Below are 24,151 nucleotides of genomic sequence, written 5' to 3'. Positions count from 1 at the left end.
CTTTGTCGTTTCTGAGTTGCTCATTATCTGGCGATGGGCCATAGCAATCTGTCCTTTTTCAGAGTCGCTTATATCAGTGTATTTCCACATCTGCAGCCATCACTCTCGACAGAAAGAATCCTCATCATGTCCCATGCCTGCATTGCCTTCAGGTGAAATTCAAACTCGTAATGAGCAATGGACAAAATGTTTTGGTTCAGCAGTGTAACATGTAGTGAATCGGATTACAGGAGCCATGTAAGCATACACGCGAAGTAAATTCATGATCCCACAAAGCCTACAAAAACAAAGAACTAAGTACGCCAACAAATCAGAACAGATAACTTACCTTGTCCCTGGCAGGTCAGATCTTCCTATAGGGCAGTCCTCGAGAGGCATTGAGGTCGATGACTGTTTCACAATTCCAGAACATGCAAAATATCCAACCTGGGTAACTTGCTTTCCGAGAGCTGAGGGTGGGCTAGTGGGAGGCAAGTGACTCACCAGCCATGGGCACCTCCCGCCGCCTCTCCAGGTCTGCCTTGTTGCCCACCAGGATGACGCCACGCGACGCCACGTAGTCGTTCTTCCACAGGAACAGCAGGATGTCCTCGGCTGCCTTGAGCGTCTTGCGGTCCACTACCGAGTATACCACCACGAACACGTCCGGGTTGTACGTCGTGCAGTAGCTCTCCACCTGCAAAGCGGGACGTACTACGTTAATAGCTGTAAAAGTGTGTCTCTCAGGCGGCTCACAGACAACGCCATATGCTTCGCTGAAGCATGCGGAGTTTCATCACAAAGCAACGGTTCTAATTCGGTTCAGCACTACCTCATAGACAAAACTGAACCCGTCGTACTTAAGAGAACAAAACAGACATGTAATACCAACACTTCATGGCACTTATGATTTTCACTTGCTTATAAATGATGTTTTACCTGAGTGTTGTGCATATCCGTTAAAATTTAAATTAATTTGTAATTTCTTATTGAATATGGACTTTTATATATCTGTATTGTAACTGTAAAATATTATTTAGTTTATTGGCTAGCGTATGCAGTAAATCAAATAGTAATGATAGAATAGGCAAATCAGGAAAGCGCGCCAAAGGAAAATGTGGAAAGCACGAAAGGAGCATATCAACTGAAAACAAAGTACGAACTGGTAGTTAGCCATCTGACCATACACTTACCGTTGTGTGTGCGAGGCTAAAATACCCCGGGTTTCACGGAATTAGAGCCTCAGATGGATGTTGGTTCTGCATTAAGAGACGCGAAACGAAAATTTTCTTGTTCTAGGCGACTAATAGTTGGAAGAAGTCATCTGTGAGTCGTGAGTGAGCCCCTAAAGGATCCTCTTATATGTTAACCTGTTATATGTTTGATCAACATGTCTAAGATCATTAGCTAAATGTATTGAAGACTTTCACGAACAGTTATACTGTACAGGGTGATTCAAAAAGAAAGAACAGATCTCAGATTTTTTATTACAGACAAACTATGAAAGACAGAAACGCATTACTCGTGTCATTGTTTAGAGAAAAGTACGAAGTTTTAAGTTCGCATAGACACTATACCATACACTGAACATGAACACCACGGGTTGCTCGAGAAACATCGAAACGGTAGTCCAGTTCATTTGACACACGAATCAATAGGTACCGGTTTACTAAATCGACAGCTTCAGCAATTACATTTCTCATCTCTTGAAGAGTAGAACAAATTTTTTCAAGCGTCTGTCAACAGCATCGATATACTTGGAAAAATGGTTGATACACACTGTGCTGTCTTACAGTATACGCGAGTCACCTAGTTTCTCACCGAGATATTTGATGAACATTTCACGAATTTTTTCAGAGCAATTCGAGAAACGTTCTTCCTGAATGAAAACGAGTTCTAGATTTCGCGATAACTTGGTAGATCTACTGTTTCTAAAACGCGCTCCTCTCTGGCGGTCCATACAAATTTTGGCCAATGATCATTATAGCTGCTCTCATATCACTAGATGCCTCACCTACTTAATTAGTTACAAGTCTTTAAGGAGTCTTCGTATCCTGCCAAAATGTATTCTCTCGAAATACTAGAAAAAGTTTAGCTAAAGATATCTTTAGATGCCTGAAGAACTAAAGTACTCGTATATAATGCTCTGCATACAAAGTTTGTTACCCATTACATCACTGAAGAATATACATGCTTGTATGTATTTAACCACAATTTAAGATTTGTTCTTCACGTACACTCATCATTCTATACACCACACATTATGAGGGCGTGAAACCTGTATATTATAACCAAAATAATTTACGTTGCCTAAATAATTTTCTTCATATGTATACACTATCTCATTAGAAGTATCCGGACACAAATTAATCTATATTAATATAGGTTGGGTCCACCCTTCGTCTGTGTGATGGCTCTGCTGGGGACGCTTTCAATGAAGCGCCTGAATATCTATGGATGAATGGAAGCCAGTTCTTCCTCAAGAGTCGAAACCAAATATGCTAGCTATGTTGGACACTGGGGTCTGGAGCGAAATCGTCGTTCTAACTCATCTCAAACATAGTCAATTGGTTTGCTGTCATGCTGACGCGAACAGTCATCGTTTCCGAACTATTACTGTACTGTACAATACAATAATGAAAAACGCCTCCATACCGTATCGCCACCTCCTCCATACATCACTGTTGCCATTATACAGGGTGGCAGGTAGTATTCTCCAGACATTCGGAAAACCTAAACCACTCCATGGGATTGCCACAGGGCAGTTATCCACGGCTCTGTGGGTTTACTCTTTACACGATCTCCAGTATCGCTTCGTGTTGGTTACATATATGTGTGGCTTATGAGGAGCTGTTCTATCATTGGACCCCATTTCTTTTAACCCCATATGCGTAGTTATTGAGCCTACTGGACTGCTAGCAGCACTTTAAAACGAGTTTCCGATATTTCTTACAACCAGTCTCCGCAATGCTCTGCCAGTACATGAGGTCTGCCTGGTTGTTTAGCTGTGGTGGTTCCTTCGCATTTCCACTTCGCAATAACATCACTTACAATTTAAAAAGAACAAAGATGTGCAATAAAGGGATCCTGGAGAAAGGCAACCATGGTGAATAACATGTTTAAGAATGATGGAAATGTCCCTCTTGAATCTGGTACACAGGTGACATCCAGTGATTTGTCTGTGTTCGAAGTTCGAAGCCAATGGACTCTCCTGACCAATCGATTCTGGTGTTCCATCTCTTCTATTCACTGCACAAAACTGCCTGCCTCTTTTTATGCTGGCGGAACCGTTTTTCGTGACATCTAGTGATGAATGCCCAATTGAACAAGTGGATACGTTTTAGCAGACGCTGTGCAATGTCACATCAGTGTGTCAGGAAACGATTCCGATGGCTTGAATGAAAATGCCGGGTTTTAACTAAATTTATATATTTCACAAATTACACCGGAGTATGCAAAATTTAAAGACGTAAGTAACTTCCGCATCATGTGTCACTGTCAAATAACATAGATCGGTGAAACTTTGACCAAACATGGAATGACTGCTACAGTACAGGACAAAAGGGAAGTGAAAGCAATACGCAATGAGATAAACAGAATGATACCTTTATTTAAAGTCAGTGATTACACTGAAGACACTTTGATTTACGATGGTCCACTGGACATTAAAAAAGGTGGGATATGGTTCTTAATAGTGTCTGTGAAATCACCACGCATGGCAGTTCATACTCTCAACGTGTTCCCTCGCTGGCCGCAATGTTAGTAAAGAGTTCTTGTAGTACGACGTTGCATTGTTCCACAAATGTGACTGAAAACTGCTGGACGATCGTCGGTGCATGCTGACATGATGACATGATGCAGTACATCTCCCCAATGAATTCTACTCGAGGCCGATGGGATTTAAGTCAGGGGAAAAGCAGGCCAGTTCATTCGTCGAATATCGCCTTATTCCCCGCAGCCAGAACTGCCGTATTTGGAACCTGTAGACCTCTAGACCGAACCTGTGATGCAGCCGTTACCAAGAGAAGTTTTGTGATAACCAACCCGCAAATTTAGCATCTCAGAGTAATTTTTGAATTAAAAGACCATAACGCATCATTTAAAGCACATTATTAATTGCATAAAATAGTGCTTAGTTGCCTTTAGGTATCACTTTCAGTGCTGACCGAAGACGGAGTTTCTTGCTAAAGCTCTCAGGGTGGTCGTTTGACATTGCTACGACATCTTGTGTCAGTAACCTGCCAGTTAGTCGCTATCGATCTTGAGACATCTTGTACCTTTCCCGCAGTAACCCCTTATCGCTTAAGGAAAGTCAAAACATTTATGGGTCCCACTTTGGATGACATAAGGTATGGAACAAATCGGCTCTCTACGAAATCCAAGTCACCTCCAAATTTACTGCGAGAATTCTGTTGACCATTCTTTAAAAAGTATTGGAGCTTTTGCCAGCTGAAGTGCTACACGTTTGACAGGGCCCCACTGGGAATTTAGCCCAAGGGAGTACGGGAGAATCCTGAATTACTTAATATCAGCTGTCTACTGAAAAAATGAGCCAACAAGCCGATACAAAATAATTACATCCACGTTTTTTACTACCATATGAGTTCTCCATGACAGTTTTAAACACAGACTTTTTTGTAAATTTTTGTGTTTGTGGTGAGGGCCGTAGACTCAGCCTACATATCCTGCGGCCACCGTGGCCAGAGTGACGCAGCCATACACAAATTCCATTTGTATGTCTTTCTAGGGAAACACTATAACTGGGTTCATCGCAAGCATGCTAATTATTTTGTAAAGCAAGTGGAGATGACACCATTCGCAGTCCTCTGTGCATTGTTTGTGTTGTATAGTGCTTGTTTAGAGTGGTGAATTCGAACGAACATACCGCCAGTTGTGACAGTCGATCTATATTTCTTTTTTTGAGTTCGAGGAAGACTAAATAAGTCGACATTCATTGACATATTGGCGAGGTTTACGAAGAAAACGCGATGAGTAGTTCAATGGTAAAGAAATGGATCCGAGAGTTCAAGTAAGGACTTGGTCAAGTGCACAACAACGGACGAAGTGGGCGCCCAGGTTTGTGCTATGTCCTCCAGAAGAGACAAAGACATCCACAGAAACTGAAATGCGCGTTTGGCGTCATTGGCCTGGAGGCCACTTACGGGGCAGGTCCGGCAGCCTTGGTGCAGGTCTTATTACATTCGACGCCACATTGGTCGACCTACGCGCCGGATGGGGATGAAATGATGATGAAGACAACACAACACCCTGAGCGGAGAAAATCCCCAACTCAGCCGGGAATCTAACACGGGCCCCTTAGGACGGCAGTCCGTCACGCTGACCATTGAGCTATCGGGGCGGACGACATCCACAGAGAAGGCACCACACGGCAAGATCAGCCTCTAGCGAGGCGCAACAGAACCACAGTCAGACACCACAGAGCAGTGGTGGAAAACTTGATTATACCTATGATCTATTGTTTACTGACGAAACCCTGTGTTATCTACCACTTAACATGCTTCTTAAGAGGGAAAACATAAAATTGAAAATCATCCTTTCTAACTACTTTTTCATATTAGTGCGAGGACTGCGTCTGAGCATCTTCCGCTAGAATATCAAAGTCAGGTTTGTAGTTGGAAATTGCCCGCCTTAAAGAATCCATTGTATGAGCGTCTGTCAAGCCAGAAAGGTGCTTACGTTTTGTTTGTTTTAAGTAGGAAAATTGCTGATTCACATGAATACGTTGAACCCAAACACGAATGCAGTTGTTCAACACATTTCTTCAGATCTGTATATTTCTCGTTCGAAACCAGTGCCCAGAAATCTAGACCAAAGAATGACCTTGCTTTTAGAAATTTATCGCAGCGCAGAGTAATAATTTCGTTTTGTTGTATCATGTGGTCCATTTGAAACGTATCTGCAAATTTTTTAGACATTTCATACAAAACACTATGATCACTTAAATCACTAAACGGATAACTGATGAATTCCACTAACTTCTCAATTTTTTTCAAATCACTAAAGCTAATCTCGAAACCTGATACCTCTGGCTTAATTTATGCCGTGTACTTGTCAGGAATGAAATTGTAGGTAGGATGTTTTTCCAAATGATCCTTGATGTTTATAGATTGTTGATTTTTTTCTTCTCCATGTTAACTATCATAGACGCTGTTTGACTTAGGAAGACTGCAGTAGAACTCAACATTTCTGATACTGTTTTATTCTTGCCTTGTAATTTCAGGTTTAATGTACTCAGTTTTCCGGTGAAACCTGCTATAAATGCAAAATCAAATTGCCAGTCTAAATCACGAAGATGCTGATGATCATCACCTCTTTCTTCAAGAAATTTTATTATATTGTCCAATAGATCTCGAAATCCTTGCAAAATACTTCCTTCAACTCAGCCACCTCACGACAGTGTGCAATGCCCAATCTGGTTCCTTCTCATCTGATTGCGGCTTAGAGCTGCCTTTGGAGAGATTTGCCTTTTATGGAATCTGGAAACAACTATCCATTACATGTTTTGTGTTTAGTCCCTTACTAGCCATTACTTGTTGATGGATTATGCACTGATAGCTAATGAAGTTGGGAAAGTGTTCGTCTTTCTGACAAAGAGCAATAAATCCATTATGAATATCTGTCATTGCATGAGCCCATCAGTAGTCACTGATACGAGTTTGTGCAAAGGTAGCCTAATCTTGCTAATATATGCTTTGAATTTCCTTTTAAGGAAATCGTACTTAGCAATTGTTTCTTCGACAAATCTTCAAAGACCATCAGGATAAAAATAAGTAATTATGCGTTATTAGTGATATCCTTTGACTCTTAGAGTTGTAGCAAAAAAGCAGAGCTATGGATTATATCGCTTCATAGTTGTTCGTTTATGTTCCCGTTCATCGTTTCGATATGACGCATCACGGTATTTCGACACAACTGTAAACTATGAATAGTTTTTTTAATTCCATTGTCATTTTTGAAATTCTCGAACAACGAATCTGACACTTCTTCGAAAATTCCTTTGATGAATTCTCCATCGGAAAAAGGTTTGCACTTTAGTACAATTGTGAAACTTACTTGAAAAGAAGCTTCAGTTGCAAGCTTACTTTTCTCAATAGGTCGAGAAAACATGTTTTTTTGGACTGTTAATTGCGATTTGAATGCTTGCAATTTACTTTCTTGTTTCACTGTTTGGTGGAAAGTCTCTCTGATATTTACTATGAATGGTGTTAAAATGTCGCTGTAAATTCCCTTGTTGGTAATGCCACGGATGTATTGCATATTCAGCAGCAACAGTGTTCTTTCACCATAGTAAATAAGCAGTCCATTTGCCATTCTAGGTGAAAGTGATAAGATTTTGATTTCTTTGGAGCACATTTTTCGAGAAACTACAATAATAAATTAAAAATGTCAGTAACATAATTCGTTTGATAATAAAAGTAGAGATATCCCACCACTAAATGTGCATTACATTTATTTTCGTAATGTTGGCAAAAATTTAGCGTCTTTACTAAGCGGAAACTTTCTGTTGTTTCGGCAGGTAGTAAAGTATTGTAGCTGCAGTTGTCAACTAGACCAGTAGCCTACGGCATTGTGACAATTGCTGTACAAGTTTGTCAAGATTTTGGCTTAAAGTTATAAAATAACGGAGGGTTTTACAAAATTGTGTGCTGTGTGAGATGATTTAGTTATACATATTCCCAGTACTTCCGTAACGAACAATGCAATCCAAATTTATGGTGAAATCTACATCTACATGGATACTCTGCAAATCAGATTTAAGTGCCAGGCAGAGGGTTCATCGAACCATCTTCACAATTCTCTATTATTCCAATCTCGTATAGCGCGCGGAAAGAATGAACACCTATATCTTTCGGTACGAGTTCTGATTTCCCTTATTTTATTGTGGTGATCGTTCCTTCCTATGTAGATCGATGTTAACAAAATATTCTCGCATTCCGAGGAAATCTCTAAGCCGTCCGAAATCACCCCGTTTGACTTAGTACATGGGTAATTCGCTTGATCCATCGAGTAAAATAATATTGAAAATATTATCTTACTTTATTTGTTGAATCTCTAGAAGCATTTCTTTCTTCATTTGAAGTTCGTTCAGCGTTTCTCTTCAACCATTTTTCCATAGCGTATGAGGCGCGATGCAGAGTCTAATCCTGATTTACATCGGTAGTTGTTGATGTAACTCCGCTAGTCCCTGTCGTCAACTGATGGTTTGACACCAGTCCCACACCCGCATTCCACTCGCTTCCCGCCTATTTTCATCGCGTGCCGACAACGAAAGAGAGCTACGTGACGGAGCGACGACTGAAAAATAATACAACATTATGCGCACAGCAGTTGATGATTACGTTGCGCAGTGTGTTCTACGTATTTGTTACATATAACTGTTATTATTAAGTATATTAAACTTTCATGGTTTTTTGCCTTGCCACGATCGACAGGACTAATAGCCGCGATCGAGCGGTCTATCGCGATCGACTGTTTGGCCACCCTTGCTATAGAGGGTGCACGCTACACGTTAGTGTCATGCTTCCGTCTTTCGTCACCCAGATATTTCCGAGGTGGATATCCATCTGTTAAACTCGGATATAAGAGAACGCACGGCTCAACTCAGAGAGTCTATCGACTGTTAGTTCCACAGTGTCAGCACCGTTCATCAGGACTTATTAGGTCCCAGACCAGAAGACACCGACTAGACATTCTAATTACGTTAGCATTGTTCCCCGGATTCAGGGCTAGGAAAAAGATCAAAGACTGATCAGTGCAAATGAACATTTAACTGTATTGTCACTCATCATCTTCACACTCAAGTTACGCAATGTATAGTTTTTCTTAATAAATTATTGTTAATTGTTTCTAATCTGTGTTGCCTTAATTTTTGCCGTAATTCGCTTAAATCTATTCGGTGCTGTTACGAAGGAGTACAGTTCCCGCGTGTAACCTAGCTCCCTCAGTAGCAGCAACTACTTTTGGTCGTACAAGGTTCTCTTCCTGCCACAGCGCACGCAGGTGCATTTATCTAGTCAAGACTGTCTGATGAATACAGCAGTCTTGTTAATGAACAACTGGCTCTGGCAGCTGATCTAGAAAAGAAAAAAAACCATTAGTTTAACTAAGAACTTTCTGCAAATTTCAAGGTCACTTCTTAATCAAAGCCGGCGGTTGTGGCAGAGCGGTTCTAGGCGCTTCAGTCCGGAACCACGCGGCTGCTACGGTCGCAGGTTCGAAGCCTGCCTCGGGCATGGATGTGTGTGATGTCCTTGTGTTACTTAGGTTTGAGTAGTTCTAAGTCTAGGGGACTGATGACCTCAGTTGTTAAGTCCCATAGTGCTTAGAGCCATTTGAACTATCTTAATCAAATTGTTACAGAGAAACTGAATTTTCAAAATCTGTGTGCACGATTAGGTGCCTAAAGCTCTCCCTGGGCAATAAAAGAAAGCAGCAGCTTCGCAGTGCATTTGGCTTCTTGACAGGTTAAAACAAAGATTCTGAGGTGTGGGGTTGATCTGTTATTCTGCGCAATGGATTAATCTGAGATGTACCCTTTACCCTGTGGCTCCTGCAAGATGCAGTTTCCACCCCCACACTACTACAGAACTCAGACAGACGCTCCTAACGTTCTAAAGAGAAATGCCTGAAAAACTTTAAGCAATAAATATCATCTGGAGTCGTCCGCTGTAAGGAAATGACACAAAAATTCACAAAATTTCTAATGTAACTAGTGGGATACTTGGGTACTGGAGTAGTGCTAATTAGTGTAAGAAAAACATGGAATTAACGTAAATTATTATTTATTTTGCAAAAATTCTGAAAAATCACAATGGCACTTTTAGTTATGAATTGAACAAGTTATATCCTGGTTCTTTTCGGAATGTGAAGTTACATCTCAAGGATAGGATTCACTAATGAAATTTCTATACAAAGTTTAAGATGCTTGTTGCCTTGCCAAATCGCTGAGAGGCGCGCCTACTCAACTTGAATAATTATCCTTTAGAATGTTGCTAGGTACGGTCGAGGCTGTTGCATGTGAAATGCAGTGAAGTGTACTGTTGTGGAGGAAATATGGGGCTCGCAATAGCTATAACGCACAATACCATAAGCTGCGAAGACTGCTGTCTGCGCCGCTCGCTGCTGACAAATAAGATAACTCTCGTTCTATCTGGATTGACCTTCGTCAATCAAACTGTCCCTATGCCTTGATGAAGTCAAGGATTCCTATTCGCCCCTAGTCTAACTATTGGCGTGGTACACCGGTCAGATAACCAGTCCACCGTGATGCCACTCAAGAATTCACTCACAGGCATTTAATTATAACTCTGTCTGTTCACACCGCACAATAAGTGTGTCGGCCAACACAGTGAACAACGCTTAATCACAAGGACTCAATACAGAGTCGCCCTTCGATTCGCTCTCGACAGAGGTGCTCTCCCAGTGAAGTACTGAGGAGAGACTTGTTCCTCGCTCTTTCGAGTACACATACGAGCGCGCACGCTCTCGCTATGTGTTCTCGCTGCAAGAGCGACAACGGAACAGCCCCTCTCCGCGCCAGACGTGAAGGGGTATATCTTTCAGTCTCTTCCATTATTCCTTCAGCTCAAGGCATCAGAAATTTCGTCTGCCAATCAGCATTGCTCTTCTAAAACGGGAGAATGACGTTTCATTTAAGGCGACCAATCTGGAAGCTTGTAGCTTTGGCGTTTGGCGTTTGCTGTCTCCCTGTGAAAATCTCTGAAACTGCGTGCTATGTGTAAAGAATGCGTAGGCTGGCCGCTCCCACACAATGTAGCGGAAATTGCTTTTAAGCCAAACACGGGGTCTTTCCCCCTTTTCACTCGGGCCCACACTGTCTGCTATGGGTGGTCACCGGCCGACATGGGCTGGGTCGTCCTCTGAAGGGCCTGGCGTCTCGCTGTGGGGCCTCTCTCCTGAACTAAAAGCCTCTGTGACAGTCGTGTCTGGAATGTATGTGTACACGCCAGCCTCGAGTATTTCAACCATGGTGCGCTCATTTGTCAATTGCATATCGTTTACATGAATTTATACAACATTGACTTTATCTTACCGAGTTTGGGTTTGAATGAAGCGTCTTGATGTACGGAACATGATTGTGAGGTCGGAATATGTAAGCAATGAAGGTCTGGAGACCACGACGTCTTACAAGATGATGGCGCTTTTCAGAGGAAGATAGGGATTCGGTATGAAACCGACATTCAGCGGAATGGAGGTAATGGAATGGAGGCGATGGACTAGAGGCAATGGAATTGAATCATCTAGCAAATCTTGACCCCCTGGAAAAGTCACGCGCGCAGTCTTTTGGGACAGACACAGAATTTTTTACCGCTAGCTGGAAGAACAAATGAAAATGTTAGATGCTTATGGATCTACGTCACGCAAAACGGAATAACCATCTCGAAAATCTCGGAAACGGTACTATTTCGATTAATGGAAATGCCCTTTCTCTCACTGCGAAAAAACTTACAGAATTTGCCTGGAGTTGGGATGACCACATTCTGTACAGTTCTGAGGTCTCCCATTTGTTCTTCAACCTGAAAACGTTCCTTGGTGGTTAAAAATTCAACAACGATGACTAGCTCAAAGAACATGGTACGAGACGGTTGACATTACGGGCGGAAATGTTCTCTGAGGAAATCGCAGAGAAACTTGGGTAAGCTATGGGAAGGGCCTACAAAACGGGGAGAGGTATGTAGAAAGGGCGCTTAGCATTTGTAAGTTTTCAACACTAAAGAGTTCTTCCGTATCTAACACTGAGCGGTGGTAAAATTATCTGTTTTGAAGAGCGCACCGCAGCGCGTAGTGTAAAGCAGTCGCCTTCCCTTTCTGGCGGTGGCGCCGCTGTGGCAATCGCAGCTATGGTGTCTCCCTCTGGTGGGAAAGGGGAAAAGATGCCTGTTCACGTGCATTTAAGGGGCGCTATGAGGTCGGCAGGGGGTCAGATGGTGAGTCTGGTCAGTTGGTCAGCCGGGTCAGTGTGAGGCAGTCAGTGTCTGTCTGTCATCCGGAGTGCTTGTATGTCTGTCGTTTGGATCAAACTTTAAAGACAAAAAATGAGAGTCTTGCCACTCTGGCAGTAACAGAACTCAGCTAGTGGTCGCCCGGTCGGGTCTGTGTTCCTGCATATGAGTCTGCGCGTTAGGCCGCCAGTCTGCTCGAGTTGCTTGGGCAACGGTCATTGGGGGTTGGGTCGGTCGGTCGCGCGCTGAGACACAAGATGACTGAATCGCCTTGAGCGTCGGCGCACGTGAGGTCCCCACGTGAGTCCAGCGGGCCGCGCCGTATAGAAAGGGGTAGTGGCTTCGCGGTCGACACGAGAGCAACAGGAGTCAAACCACGACATCGGGCTGGCCGGGGCGAGCTTCGACGCCGTGAGACGGGAGATCGGCGCGCCTCCCTGCGTCCGTTGAAGCGGCTGGCAGCGGACGGTTTGGGAGAGCGTTTTGGGGGTGCTGCGCCAGGTCTCCGCCAGACATCGCAGTTTATTCGAAGTTAAGTGATTCGTGATATGCTGTTTCATTACTTGTTAAATTCTGCTTGTTTCCTTGGTTAGTCCCTCGTCCCCAGCTTGCTCGTCTGTCTCTCGACCGCATTTGTTAGGCAGTTAGTGTCTGTCTGTCGGTCTGCCATACGTTAATAGCTGCCTCTGTCATGTTTGTCGGATTCGGTGTTAACGAATTTATTGCTTAAGGTGTAAAGGCCGAATTCCTTAAATATGTTTTTGTCTTGCCTATCATCTTGCGAGGTGGTGTATGTGTAATTTAGAGCATGTTGGTACATTTTATGTAGCACTGCATTTCATGGATTTTATTTAAATGGTCTTTTTAGTATATAAAGTTGCCACCCTTCCACCGTAAGAGTTCTTTTAAAAACAAGTTGCACTTTTGGTAGTAAATAATTTTTAATGTGAGTGTTTTGTACCGTTTCCATCCCTCTTACGGGGTGCATAATTTGTGTGTTTGTGTGAGTTGTTAAAATGTTTTGTTTTAAGTAATCTGGTGTGTTGCAGATTTGCACCAGTGTAGTCTTTCAGAGGCTGTTGTGAGCGGTCGTGACTACGGCAAGGTTCTCAGCCCGAAAGCTCATTATATATATATATATATATATATATATATATATATATATATACATGTTATTTCTGCCTATGAATAACTGTAGCTTGATATTTACAGGGTGCTTTCTGATTATAATTTTAAATCTGTTTAGAAAAAAAAGAGGCTTTTAGGAATAAAATTTTCATTTATTGAAAAAAAAATAATTTGATTTAATTTGCGTCATTAGTTACCCATTGGCAACTACTTACACGCTCACATAGTGTGATTAAATGTGTTAATATTGTTGATGAATAAAGTAAATTCTTAAGAAAAGGTTTTGAAAGTAAATTCACGGTTCAAAGACTCGATTTGTTTTTATTACGAAATGAAACTTACTGTCTTGACGAGCCATTTTTCACACAATTAAATCGACTGGATGCCTCGAGCCTTGCAGAGAGCTGGAGTAAAGGGTCGCCCGCCTTTTCCCGTCGCGGTCTCGGCGATACTGCAGGTGAGCCGGCCGCGGTGGCTGGTGGTTTCCCGCCGGAGTTGGTAGGCCCTCGGTGCGCTGTGGTCCTCCACTCTTCGGCAAACAGCGCCGGCCTGATCCGCCACGCGCCCTTTTCCTCCTGCGCTCGCCGCAGCCGTCGCGACTCGGCCCTTTGACGGTCCTCCCACCGGCGCGCGTCGGCGTATTTGTATAGCAAATACGTTAGGGCGTGGCCCTCATCCCGTTAATGTCCCGCAGCCCTGCGGCGGTGACGTGTACGGGCCGCCGCCGGCGAAAGGGTCGCGCGAGTCGATCGAATGAATTCTTTACCAGCAGCTGCAAGCAGTGGGTCGGCGTCTCGGTGCGTCTACCTTACCGGCGCTCTTTCAGTTTACTTTTCTTGTTTCTCCTGACCTTTGAGCATCGCCGAGACAAGATTACGAATGTAGTACCTTGCAGTACGGAATCTGGGATGGAGCTGCTTCCATCAGGAGCGTAACTCGTAACTTCTTAATGCCCGGCGCATGATACATCTCCGCCCACTATACGGATGAACTTTCAGGGTCCGCAGGTAATGCCCCACGCATTCATGGCATCCGTTTCCTTGTCATAAACCTCGCCAGTATCAATGGAGTAAGCAGGTTTTTGGCTCTATTTTGAACCATAAACGTTTTCATTAACCTTTTCACTGATAAATGTATTTATTAATTGTGCTTCATTTAATTGTCATTTCGGTTATGCTACGAGTGTTGGTGAATGTGTTTGAATGGATACCTAACAGCATTATTTTCTTTCTTTCAACCAAAGTCAGAACATTTTACTGAAAAGTACTAACACTTCGTTTTCTCTTCTCTCGGTAGAAAGATCCATGTTGTATGCGACGCAAGAGACTCCTAACGGCCACCAAGTGAACCATCTTCTCAAGATTTGGTTCGAGACTGAATTACTATTTAATAAGCGCGTATTTCAATGTATAAATAAAATTACCTTTGTCTAATAATAAACAATTGCGAAAAAGAAAATAAAGTATCTAAGACGTGTTGTTCATAAGCGAAATCCACCACTGTAGTTACCAGTAAAAATTATTTTGTTTGTAGAGGAGGAAGTTTAATTTCAGCTCACTTGACTTCGTCTACTTTTCTAAAAAGCTGGTGTTATGCTCATAGCTATTTTGTGAGATACTGGAGAGTGAACTTACTGACAGAATTATTCTGAACCAGGAGTTGAATAGAGATTTTGTGTGATCTGTTGGAATCGTCCTTAAATGAAAATGTGGCCGGCGAACCTGATCTTAATTTAAATGATTTGTCTATAATACAGACGAGTCAATAAATACTCACAATTTTCATTCCAAGTGGAAACTTTGCGTGAAATACTCTAAAATTATTAATTTTAAAGTAATGTATGGCTCCTTGGCGATTTTTGTCATTACATTTGGACTTGGCTAAAACAGCCGCTATTTTATGGAGTTTCCCATTTTCAGTTTCTCAACGAAGTTGTAAGAAGTAACCAAGACCGAGGTCCAGACGTAACAATCCTGTAAAGAAAAGATTCGTACAGATTATAAATTTATTTGTTCTGTGAGATCTATCACATTATACGTTGTTTATTACCAGATTTGACTTTCTCAATGTTTCGAAACTTAAGAGATTTTGAATTTCTCGTACAGCTTCCATTAAACCTTCTGAGGCTAAATATAACAATACCTGCAAGATTAATAAAACTAAAGATTACATTTTTACAAATAAATTGTAACTATCTCAACAATTTATTTAGAGTATTTCATTTTTGCTCATTAAGGTTTGCATTTTCACAAATGTTGACTACTGAAAGCAGTTGCATTTCGAAGGCGAATCAGTATTACGTTACTATGACGAGTGCAAATCTGTGTGGTGAATACAGCGACATTTCAGAATTGCCATTGCACCAAGAAATTGTGATTCATGACAGCTCGATGATGTTTGGAAGTGAAAGGTGCTTGTTGCTTCCCTTCCAATTACAGTGCGTTTCAGTAATAAATGACTTGTTCTTGACATTGACCAGCCAGTTACACTACATATTAGTAATTGGTTCATACATGATATTCATATCGGATCTCCAGCCGGAACATAAAGCCATCTTGGGTCGGTATTTCGGCTGTCCATCTGACCACCATCTTCAGATGAGTAAGCCGTTGCACTAATTGCGGGTGAGTTCAGAAACTTAAGCCCACTAACTCCGGCATGTTCAGTAACTTAAGCCTAGAAACGGAAAGACAGTAAAACTGAGTATTTTTCTTCCCATTCTAGCTTGGACATAAACGAGTTAAAGACCTGTGTATGTATTAAAATATTCCTAGAAAGGGAGGGAGCGTAAAGTACCTGCGTGTGAATGCTGTTCTGCCTCAAGTTCAGCAGAAGAGATCACACGATGATTTCTACACACGATGTAGTACTCGTCACACCTATCGATCAAAACCGCAAAACGGAACAGAACTACACGTCACCTTTGTTATCACCGACGCCACTCTGACTTTATCGAAAAGCTGGTGCTCATTATTTTGTATCTGTTTGAACGGCATGTTTGCGTATGCGATTATTTATTTATTTATTTTTTTTGCGTTATCAGTATTCTGACTAGTTACATCCAGCTCTGCCGGCCGCGGTGGCCGTGCGGTTCTAGGCACTTCAGTCCGGAACCGCGCGACTGCTACGGTGGCAGGTTCGAATCCTGCCTCGGGCATGGATGTGTGTGATGTCCTTAGGTTAGTTAGGTTTAAGTAGTTCCAAGTTCTACGGGACTTATGACCACAGATGTTAAGTCCCATAGTGCTCAGAGCCATTTGAACCATTTGAACATCAAGCTCTTCACGACTCCTCTCCTTTGCCAGCCAGTTCAGAGTAGCACTTACACTCAACGTTATCTGTTATTTGTTGCCCATACCCCAATCACTGTCTTCCACTGCACCTCTTCGTCTCGACGGCACCCACTACTGCCTTGAAAATTACTCCCTGACGTTGTCCTGTCAGCCTGTCCCTTCTTCCAATCGGTGTTTTCCATATCGTCCTGGGGAGAACCTCCTCATTCCTTATCACTCCACTTAGCTTTAAGCATCCTCTGTAATACCACTTACGCTTCGATTCTGGACTTTACCGTTTTCCCCATATTTCAATAAAATTCTCTGTTCCCAGATGTACATTCTGAGAAATTTATTTCTCAAATTAAGGCTTAATTTTGAAACTGGTAGACTTCTTATTGCGATGGATGCACTCCTGGTGTAAACCAATGAATAAATCGATTTCAGCTTCATTATGTTGGTCTCAACATTAGATTACTCACTTCCATCTGTATTACACGTGCATTAGACTTACAATGAACGTATGCACAGTATGCATTTTGATATGAATTCTATGGCTAAATCAACAGGAAAAATGAAAAAAAGTATGTTTATACAGTAGCACACGATAAATCCTATTATTCGTTCACTCATTTTGACATGCAGGTTTACTGTATGATTAAATGATGATGGCGTCCTCTTGGGTAAAATACTCCGGAGGTAAAATAGTCCCCCATTCGGATCTCCAGGCGGGGACTACTCAAGAGGACGTCGTTATCAGGAGAAAGAAAACTGGCATTCTACGGATCGGAGCGTGGAATGTCAGATCCCTTAATCGGGCAGGTAGGTTAGAAAATTTAAAAAGGGAAATGGATAGGTTAAACTTAGATATAGTGGGAATTAGTGAAGTTCGGTGGCAGGAGGAACAAGACTTTTGGTCAGGTGATTACAGGGTTATAAATACAAAATCAAATAGGGGTGATGCAGGAGTAAGTTTAATAATGAATAAAAAAATAGGAGTGCGGGTTAGCTACTACAAACAGCATAGTGAACGCATTATTGTGGCCAAGATAGACACAAAGCCCATGCCTACTACAGTAGTACAAGTTTATATGCCAACTAGCTCTGCAGATGATGAAGAAATTGATGACATGTATGACGAGATAAAAGAAATTATTCAGGTAGTGAAGGGAGACGAAAATTTAATAGTCATGGGTGACTGGAATTCGTCAGTAGGAAAAGGGAGAGAAGGAAACATAGTAGGTGAATATGGATTGGGGGGAAGAAATGAAAGAGGAAGCCGCCTTGTAGAATTTTGCACTGAGCATAACTTAATCATAGCTAACACTTGGTTCAAGAATCATGAAAGAAGGTTGTATACCTGGAAGAATCCTGGAGATACTAAAAGGTATCAGATAGATTATATAATGGTAAGACAGAGATTTAGGAACCAGGTTTTAAATTGTAAGACATTTCCAGGGGCAGATGTGGATTCTGACCCCAATCTATTGGTTATGACCTGCAGATTGAAACTGAAGAAACTGCAAAAAGGCGGGAATTTAAGGAGATGGGACCTGGATAAACTGAAACAACCAGAGGTTGTACAGAGTTTCAGGGAGAACATAAGGGAACAATTGACAGGAATGGGGGAAAGAAATACAGTAGAAGAAGAATGAGTAGCTCTGAGGGATGAAGTAGTGAAGGCAGCAGAGGATCAAGTAGGTAAAAAGACGAGGGCTAATAGAAATCCTTGGGTAACAGAAGAAATATTGAATTTAATTGATGAAAGGAGAAAATATAAAAATGCAGTAAATGAAGCAGGCAAAAAGGAATACAAACGTCTCAAAAATGAAATCGACAGGAAGTGCAAAATGGCTAAGCAGGGATGGCTAGAGGACAAATGTAAGGATGTAGAGGCTTGTCTCACTAGGGGTAAGATAGATACTGCCTACAGGAGAATTAAAGAGACCTTTGGAGAGAAGAGAACCACTTGTATGAATATCAAGAGCTCAGATGGCAACCCAGTTCTAAGCAAAGAAGGGAAGGCAGAAAGGTGGAAGGAGTATATAGAGGGTTTATACAAGGGCGATGTACTTGAAGACAATATTATGGAAATGGAAGAGGATGTAGATGAAGATGAAATGGGAGATAAGATATTGCGTGAAGAGTTTGACAGAGCACTGAAAGACCTGAGTCGAAACAAGGCCCCAGGAGTAGACAACATTCCATTAGAACTACTGATGGCCTTGGGAGAGCCAGTCATGACCAAACTCTACCATCTGTAGATGTATGAGACAGGCGAAATACCCACAGACTTCAAGAAGAATATAATAATTCCAATCCCAAAGAAAGCAAGTGTTGACAGATCTGAAAATTACCGAACTATAAGTTTAATAGGTCACAGCTGCAAAATACTAACGCGAATTCTTTACAGACGAATGGAAAAACTGGTAGAAGCGGACCTCGGGGAAGATCAGTTTGGATTCCGTAGAAATGTTGGAACACGTGAGGCAATACTAACCTTACGACTTATCTTAGAAGAAAGATTAAGAAAAGGCAAACCTACATTTCTAGCATTTGTAGACTTAGAGAAAGCTTTTGAGAACGTTAACTGGAATAGTCTCTTTCAAATTCTGAAGGTGGCAGGGGTAAAATACAGGGAGCGAAAGGCTATTTACAATTTGTACAGAAACCAGATGGCAGTTATAAGAGTCGAGGGGCATGAAAGGGAAGCAGTGGTTGGGAAAGGAGTGAGACAGGGTTGTAGCCTCTCCCCGATGTTGTTCAATCTGTATATTGAGCAAGCAGTAAAGGAAACAGAAGAAAAATTCGGAGTAGGTATTAAAATTCGTGGAGAAGAAGTAAAATCTTTGAGGTTCGCCGATGACATTGTAATTCTGTCAGAGACAGCAAAAGACTTGGAAGAGCAGTTGAACGGAATGGACAGTGTCTTGAAAGAAGGATATAAGATGAACATCAACAAAAGCAAAACGAGGATAATGGAATGTAGTCAAATTAAATCGGGTGATGCTGAGGGGATTAGATTAGGAAATGAGACACTTAAAGTAGTAAAGGAGTTTTGCTATTTAGGGAGTAAAATAACTGATGATGGTCGAAGTAGAGAGGATATAAAATGTAGACTGGCAATGGCAAGGAAATCGTTTCTGAAGAAGAGAAATTTGTTAACATCGAGTATAGATTTAAGTGTCAGGAAGTCGTTTCTGAAAGTATTTGTATGGAGTGTAGCCATGTATGGAAGTGAAACATGGACGATAACCAGTTTGGACAAGAAGAGAATAGAAGCTTTCGAAATGTGGTGCTACAGAAGAATGCTGAAGATAAGGTGGGTAGATCACGTAACTAATGAGAAGGTATTGAATAGGATTGGGGAGAAGTTTGTGGCACAACTTGACTAGAAGAAGGGATCGGTTGGTAGGACATGTTTTGAGGCATTAAGGGATCACAAATTTAGCATTGGAGGGCAGCGTGGAGGGTAAAAATCGTAGAGGGAGACCAAGAGATGAATACACTAAGCAGATTCAGAAGGATGTAGGTTGCAGTAGGTACTGGGAGATGAAGAAGCTTGCACAGGATAGAGTAGCATGGAGAGCTGCATCAAACCAGTCTCAGGACTGAAGACCACAACAACAACAACATTTTGACAAAAAACGCAGCCGTGATGTTGACGTATAATAACGAACTATTTTATATTCCGGGCAACTACAGCTGTTGATAGGCATGATGTTAGAAAGAATTCCGCTAGCAGCTGGTAAAATTGTTGTTTATTAAAACATAATCGGTTTCGCAGCCTAAAGCCGCATCATCAGCTGAAATCCACACGGTAAAAAGGAAAGTATAGCGTCATCACGTTTTGCGGATATTAAAATTAATAAAGAAATTTTAATATATACTCACAACGTGAAAACATCATAGGCACACACATCGCTCCTGGCAAAAATTTAGTATTCAGAGAATATCGTCAATACTACGAAGAAAACGTGCTCCATTCTTTAAAATTTGCCTGCATCTAAAAAGAAAATATTTTATGGTGAACGGGCGCTAAAAGTTTATAATAAGAGGCTAGATTGGCGATAAAAAAATTGTCACAGCTAAAAGGATTATTCGCGGCTCTATACAGATTACAATGTGGAAAGTACCAGGTGGCAGTGTCTTAGCAGTGGCATAGCAGGGCAGCTCGGTGCAGGGTAATGAAAAAGCGGCCAGCACGAACAACAGAGAGAGGCTAGCCGGCAAGCGTATAGGAAGCTATCGATACGAAGAGTGTGACGTCATATACTCATGACTAAGAGAGATGGGTCGCTACCTTTACAGGCGACGATAATACAGAGTTTTATTACTCACTAACACCTAATCCTACGAACAATCAAAATTAGCCAGAATGCTATGGTGCTTTAATTCCAATTTACTATTCAACACGCATTGTGCTTTTTCGTTTTTATATCTAAATACTTCTACCTCCTCTAGTATATTCAAAATGTGACTTTTTTCTTTTTTAAGAAGTATTTTTAATTTTTCTGAAGGGATTGTGATGCAGTGCCTCTCATCTCGCAAGTGCGCTGTTAACTCCGATCATGGGTTATTTAATTTAAGGTATTCAAGAATCGCTTGATGTTGACTACAGAAATGTTAATTTTTGGCTCCTTATGCACAGACATTGTACTAGCTGGACTGGCAGTAGCACTTTCTAACCTGCGAGTGATTTCTTCCGCTGATTTAGTGCGATTTTTATGAGAACCTTCGGCAGTGCTGGACTGTCCCTGAGCGTCAGTACAGGAGGTCTGTCTGGCCTTGGTTCAGCTGTGGATATTTCTTCGCGTTTCCGCTTCACAGCCCATCACCACCAGCCAACTTGGACGGCTTTAAAATGTTCAAATGTGTATGAAATCTTATGGGACTTAACTGCTAAGGTCATCAGTCCCTAAGCTTACACACTACTTAACCTAAACTATCCTAAGGACAAACACACACACCCATGCCCGAGGGAGGACTCGAACCTCCGCCGGGACCAGCCGCACAGTCCATGACTGCAGCGCCTTAGACCGCTCGGCTAATCCCGCACGGCTACAACTTCCACCTACATCTGTACATAGTCGCTGCTCTGATTTCCACATTTGTCGTGGTGATGCACCAACTTTCCAGTGCCCTCGTCACAGAAGGCAGTCTCATGTGCTTTCCACCAATTCTCTACGCTGGTCTACAGCTCGTTGTCTGTGACAAAACGTTGTCTTCAAAGCCAGCGGTTCATGTGATCAGAGATGAAACGCAGAGAGACCCAATTACGGGCTGTATTGTGGGTGACCAAACTTTTCCCACCTAAAAAAGTGCAGGGGCATCTTCATTGCCTCTATTTGTATGCCGCCGAGAATTTTCGTGAAGAAGAAAACGCATGACAGTTATCTTATTTGGGCTGCATGCCATCAGGCAAAATCTCTAACACTCGGCGGGTGACTCTGTTTTCTACGCATCTTTAAGTTCTCACTGTGCGCTCAGAATTGAAAAAAGTGACGTGACGCGATCTACAGGCATAACAGAGACACTGCCCAAGACATCTGTGGAAAGCTGCATCTGATTTACACTGTAGATTCCATGTCGCGCCCGATCGGACCTTACTTTCCGAACAGCCTTCTCATGACGGGAGTAGGATTCGCCATGAATATGGAAGTAGGTCAGAGACTGAGTTACCTTGAGCACACATGCCAATGTCACAAGTAGAAAATGGAGATACTGGAAAGTATATGAGGGGACCGAACGTGTACTTCAGTATGTAAAGACAGACGAATTTCTAATAATCATGGCTGACTGGAATCCTGTAGTAGGGAAACGAATAGAAGACAGAGCTACGGCAGAATGTGGGCTCGGTATTAGGAGTGAAAGAGGAGAAAGACTGAGTTCTGTAGTAAATTTCTACTAGTACTAGCGAATACACTGAGCATGAATTACAAGAGGAAGATATATACTTGGCCTTGGGATGTGGCAACATTCCAGTTGGATTATAACACGGTCAAACACTTTCCGTAATCAGATATTCGATTATAAGGTGTACTCAGGAGCAAATACAGACTCAGATGACAATTCAGTAATGATGAAGAGTTTGAGACAGTCTTCCAAAAATTCAGTGTAGAAAGAAGTGGGGCACTGAAGTAATGAGGAATTATGTACGTTTGAATTTCTCTAAAGCTGTAGACACTACATTAAAGAATACCACAGTAGGCAGATCACGTGAAGAGGAATGGCTGTCTCTAAATAGGGCCATAACAGAAATCAGAGAGACAAATATAGGTACAAGGAAGATAACTACGAAGAAACCTTGGGTATCAGAAGATATTCTTCAACTGATTGAAGAAAGAAGTAGGTACAGAAATGTAAAAAAAAAAAAAATACAGCATAAGTGTCATGTATGACTTCGTACACAACAGTAAGTGGGCTACAGTGTGGTGCGCAGCTGTCGTTGTGGGGAAGATGGACAGGAGCAGGAATAATTAACGCACAAATTATTCCCATAAATTTAGGATTTACTTAACTTCTATTTATCTACATCTACATCTACATATATGCTCCGCTAGCCACCAAGCGGTGTGTGGCGGAGGGCAAAATTCGCGCCAAAGTCATATTCCCCCCCCCCCCCCCCCCCCCCCACCTCTGTTCCACTCGCGGATCGACCGAGGGAAAAACGACTGTCTGAACGCGTCAGAACGAGCTCTAATTTCCCTTATCCTTGAATGGTGATCATTGCGCGATTTGAAAGTTGGTGGTAATAATATATGCTCTACATCATCGGTGAAGATCGGAATTCGGAATTTAGTGAGCAGCTCTTCCGTTTAGTGCGCCGTAGTGTGTCCCACTTCAAACTTTCTATGAGATTTGTAACGCTCTCGTGATGGCTAAATGTGCCAGTCACGAAACTTGTCGCTCTCCTTCGGACTTCCTCAATCTCTTGAATTAGACCCAACTGGTAAGATTCCCATACAGACGCACAATACTCTAAGACTGGACCAACTAACGTATTCTCCAAGTGTACAATGACCCGTTACAATAATGCAGTCCAGGTAATACGATAGCAACGGGGATGAGGCTTTCTGAACTAAAGTATGAACGATGATGTTGGAGCCGTGACTGGGCGTCATTTGTGTGGCATCACATAGTGAAAAGGCTTCATGCGCGATTGGGGTTTGTGGCTGCTGCTGGCCATCCTATATCTCGGGGGCAGAGGATGTTCATGGTTTGGAGCCGCTGGAGGCGAAGCTCAGCGGGCGCACACTATTGAGTCTGTCAGATCTTGCGCGACTCCTGTCGACGTCTAACAGAAACCTGCAATGTTGTTGCCAACTTTAAGACACGTGTGGGGTGCTATCAATTCGTGGTGCCACAATAAGTTACTCAGGAATGAAATAAATAAGAAATTTCGAGGGAATCCAAGAAGAAATGGCTGTAGGAAAAATGTGAAAAAATCGAACGAGAAATAGTTGTCGGAAATACCAGTTAACCTTAAGTGAAATTAAACGGCGTCAACATTAGGATTACGAGTGGAATTCCGCTGTTAAACGCAAAAGTGAGAATGGATAGGTTCACTAGTGCTTTGGAAGACTAAAGATCAAATAGGATGCGAGGCACAGATAGAATTTCTTCAAAGTTTTAAAAATCGTTACGGGTTTGGCAACCAAACAACAGTTCCACTTGGTTTGTAGACTCTATGGGACATACTATCAGATTTTCCGAAAAATATCACCTGCACAATCCTGAAGACAGCTAGGGTAGGTAAATGGGTGAACTGTCGAACAATCACGTTAA

The 24,151-nt window shown here is 42.1% G+C and overlaps 1 protein-coding gene across 1 annotated transcript in view; it reads right to left on the bottom strand.

The window, feature by feature from the left end:
* Positions 1 to 260: 260 nt before the first annotated feature.
* LOC124616464 (ras-related protein Rap-2a-like) overlaps positions 261 to 24,151 on the bottom strand; it is a 553,011-nt gene continuing 529,120 nt past the window's right edge. The window contains exons 5-6 of the mRNA XM_047144773.1: positions 484 to 676; positions 261 to 277 (exon numbers count right to left, since the gene is read on the bottom strand). Of these exons, the coding sequence (XP_047000729.1) occupies positions 261 to 277; positions 484 to 676 (210 nt within the window). The remainder of the gene's footprint in view (positions 278 to 483; positions 677 to 24,151) is intronic.

Source organism: Schistocerca americana, chromosome 5 (genome assembly GCF_021461395.2).
Source record: "Schistocerca americana isolate TAMUIC-IGC-003095 chromosome 5, iqSchAmer2.1, whole genome shotgun sequence".
In the NCBI taxonomy this organism is placed as follows: Eukaryota; Metazoa; Arthropoda; class Insecta; order Orthoptera; family Acrididae; genus Schistocerca; species Schistocerca americana.
Note: the sequence above shows the minus strand (reverse complement) of the source record. Positions and strands in the feature narration are given on the sequence as shown.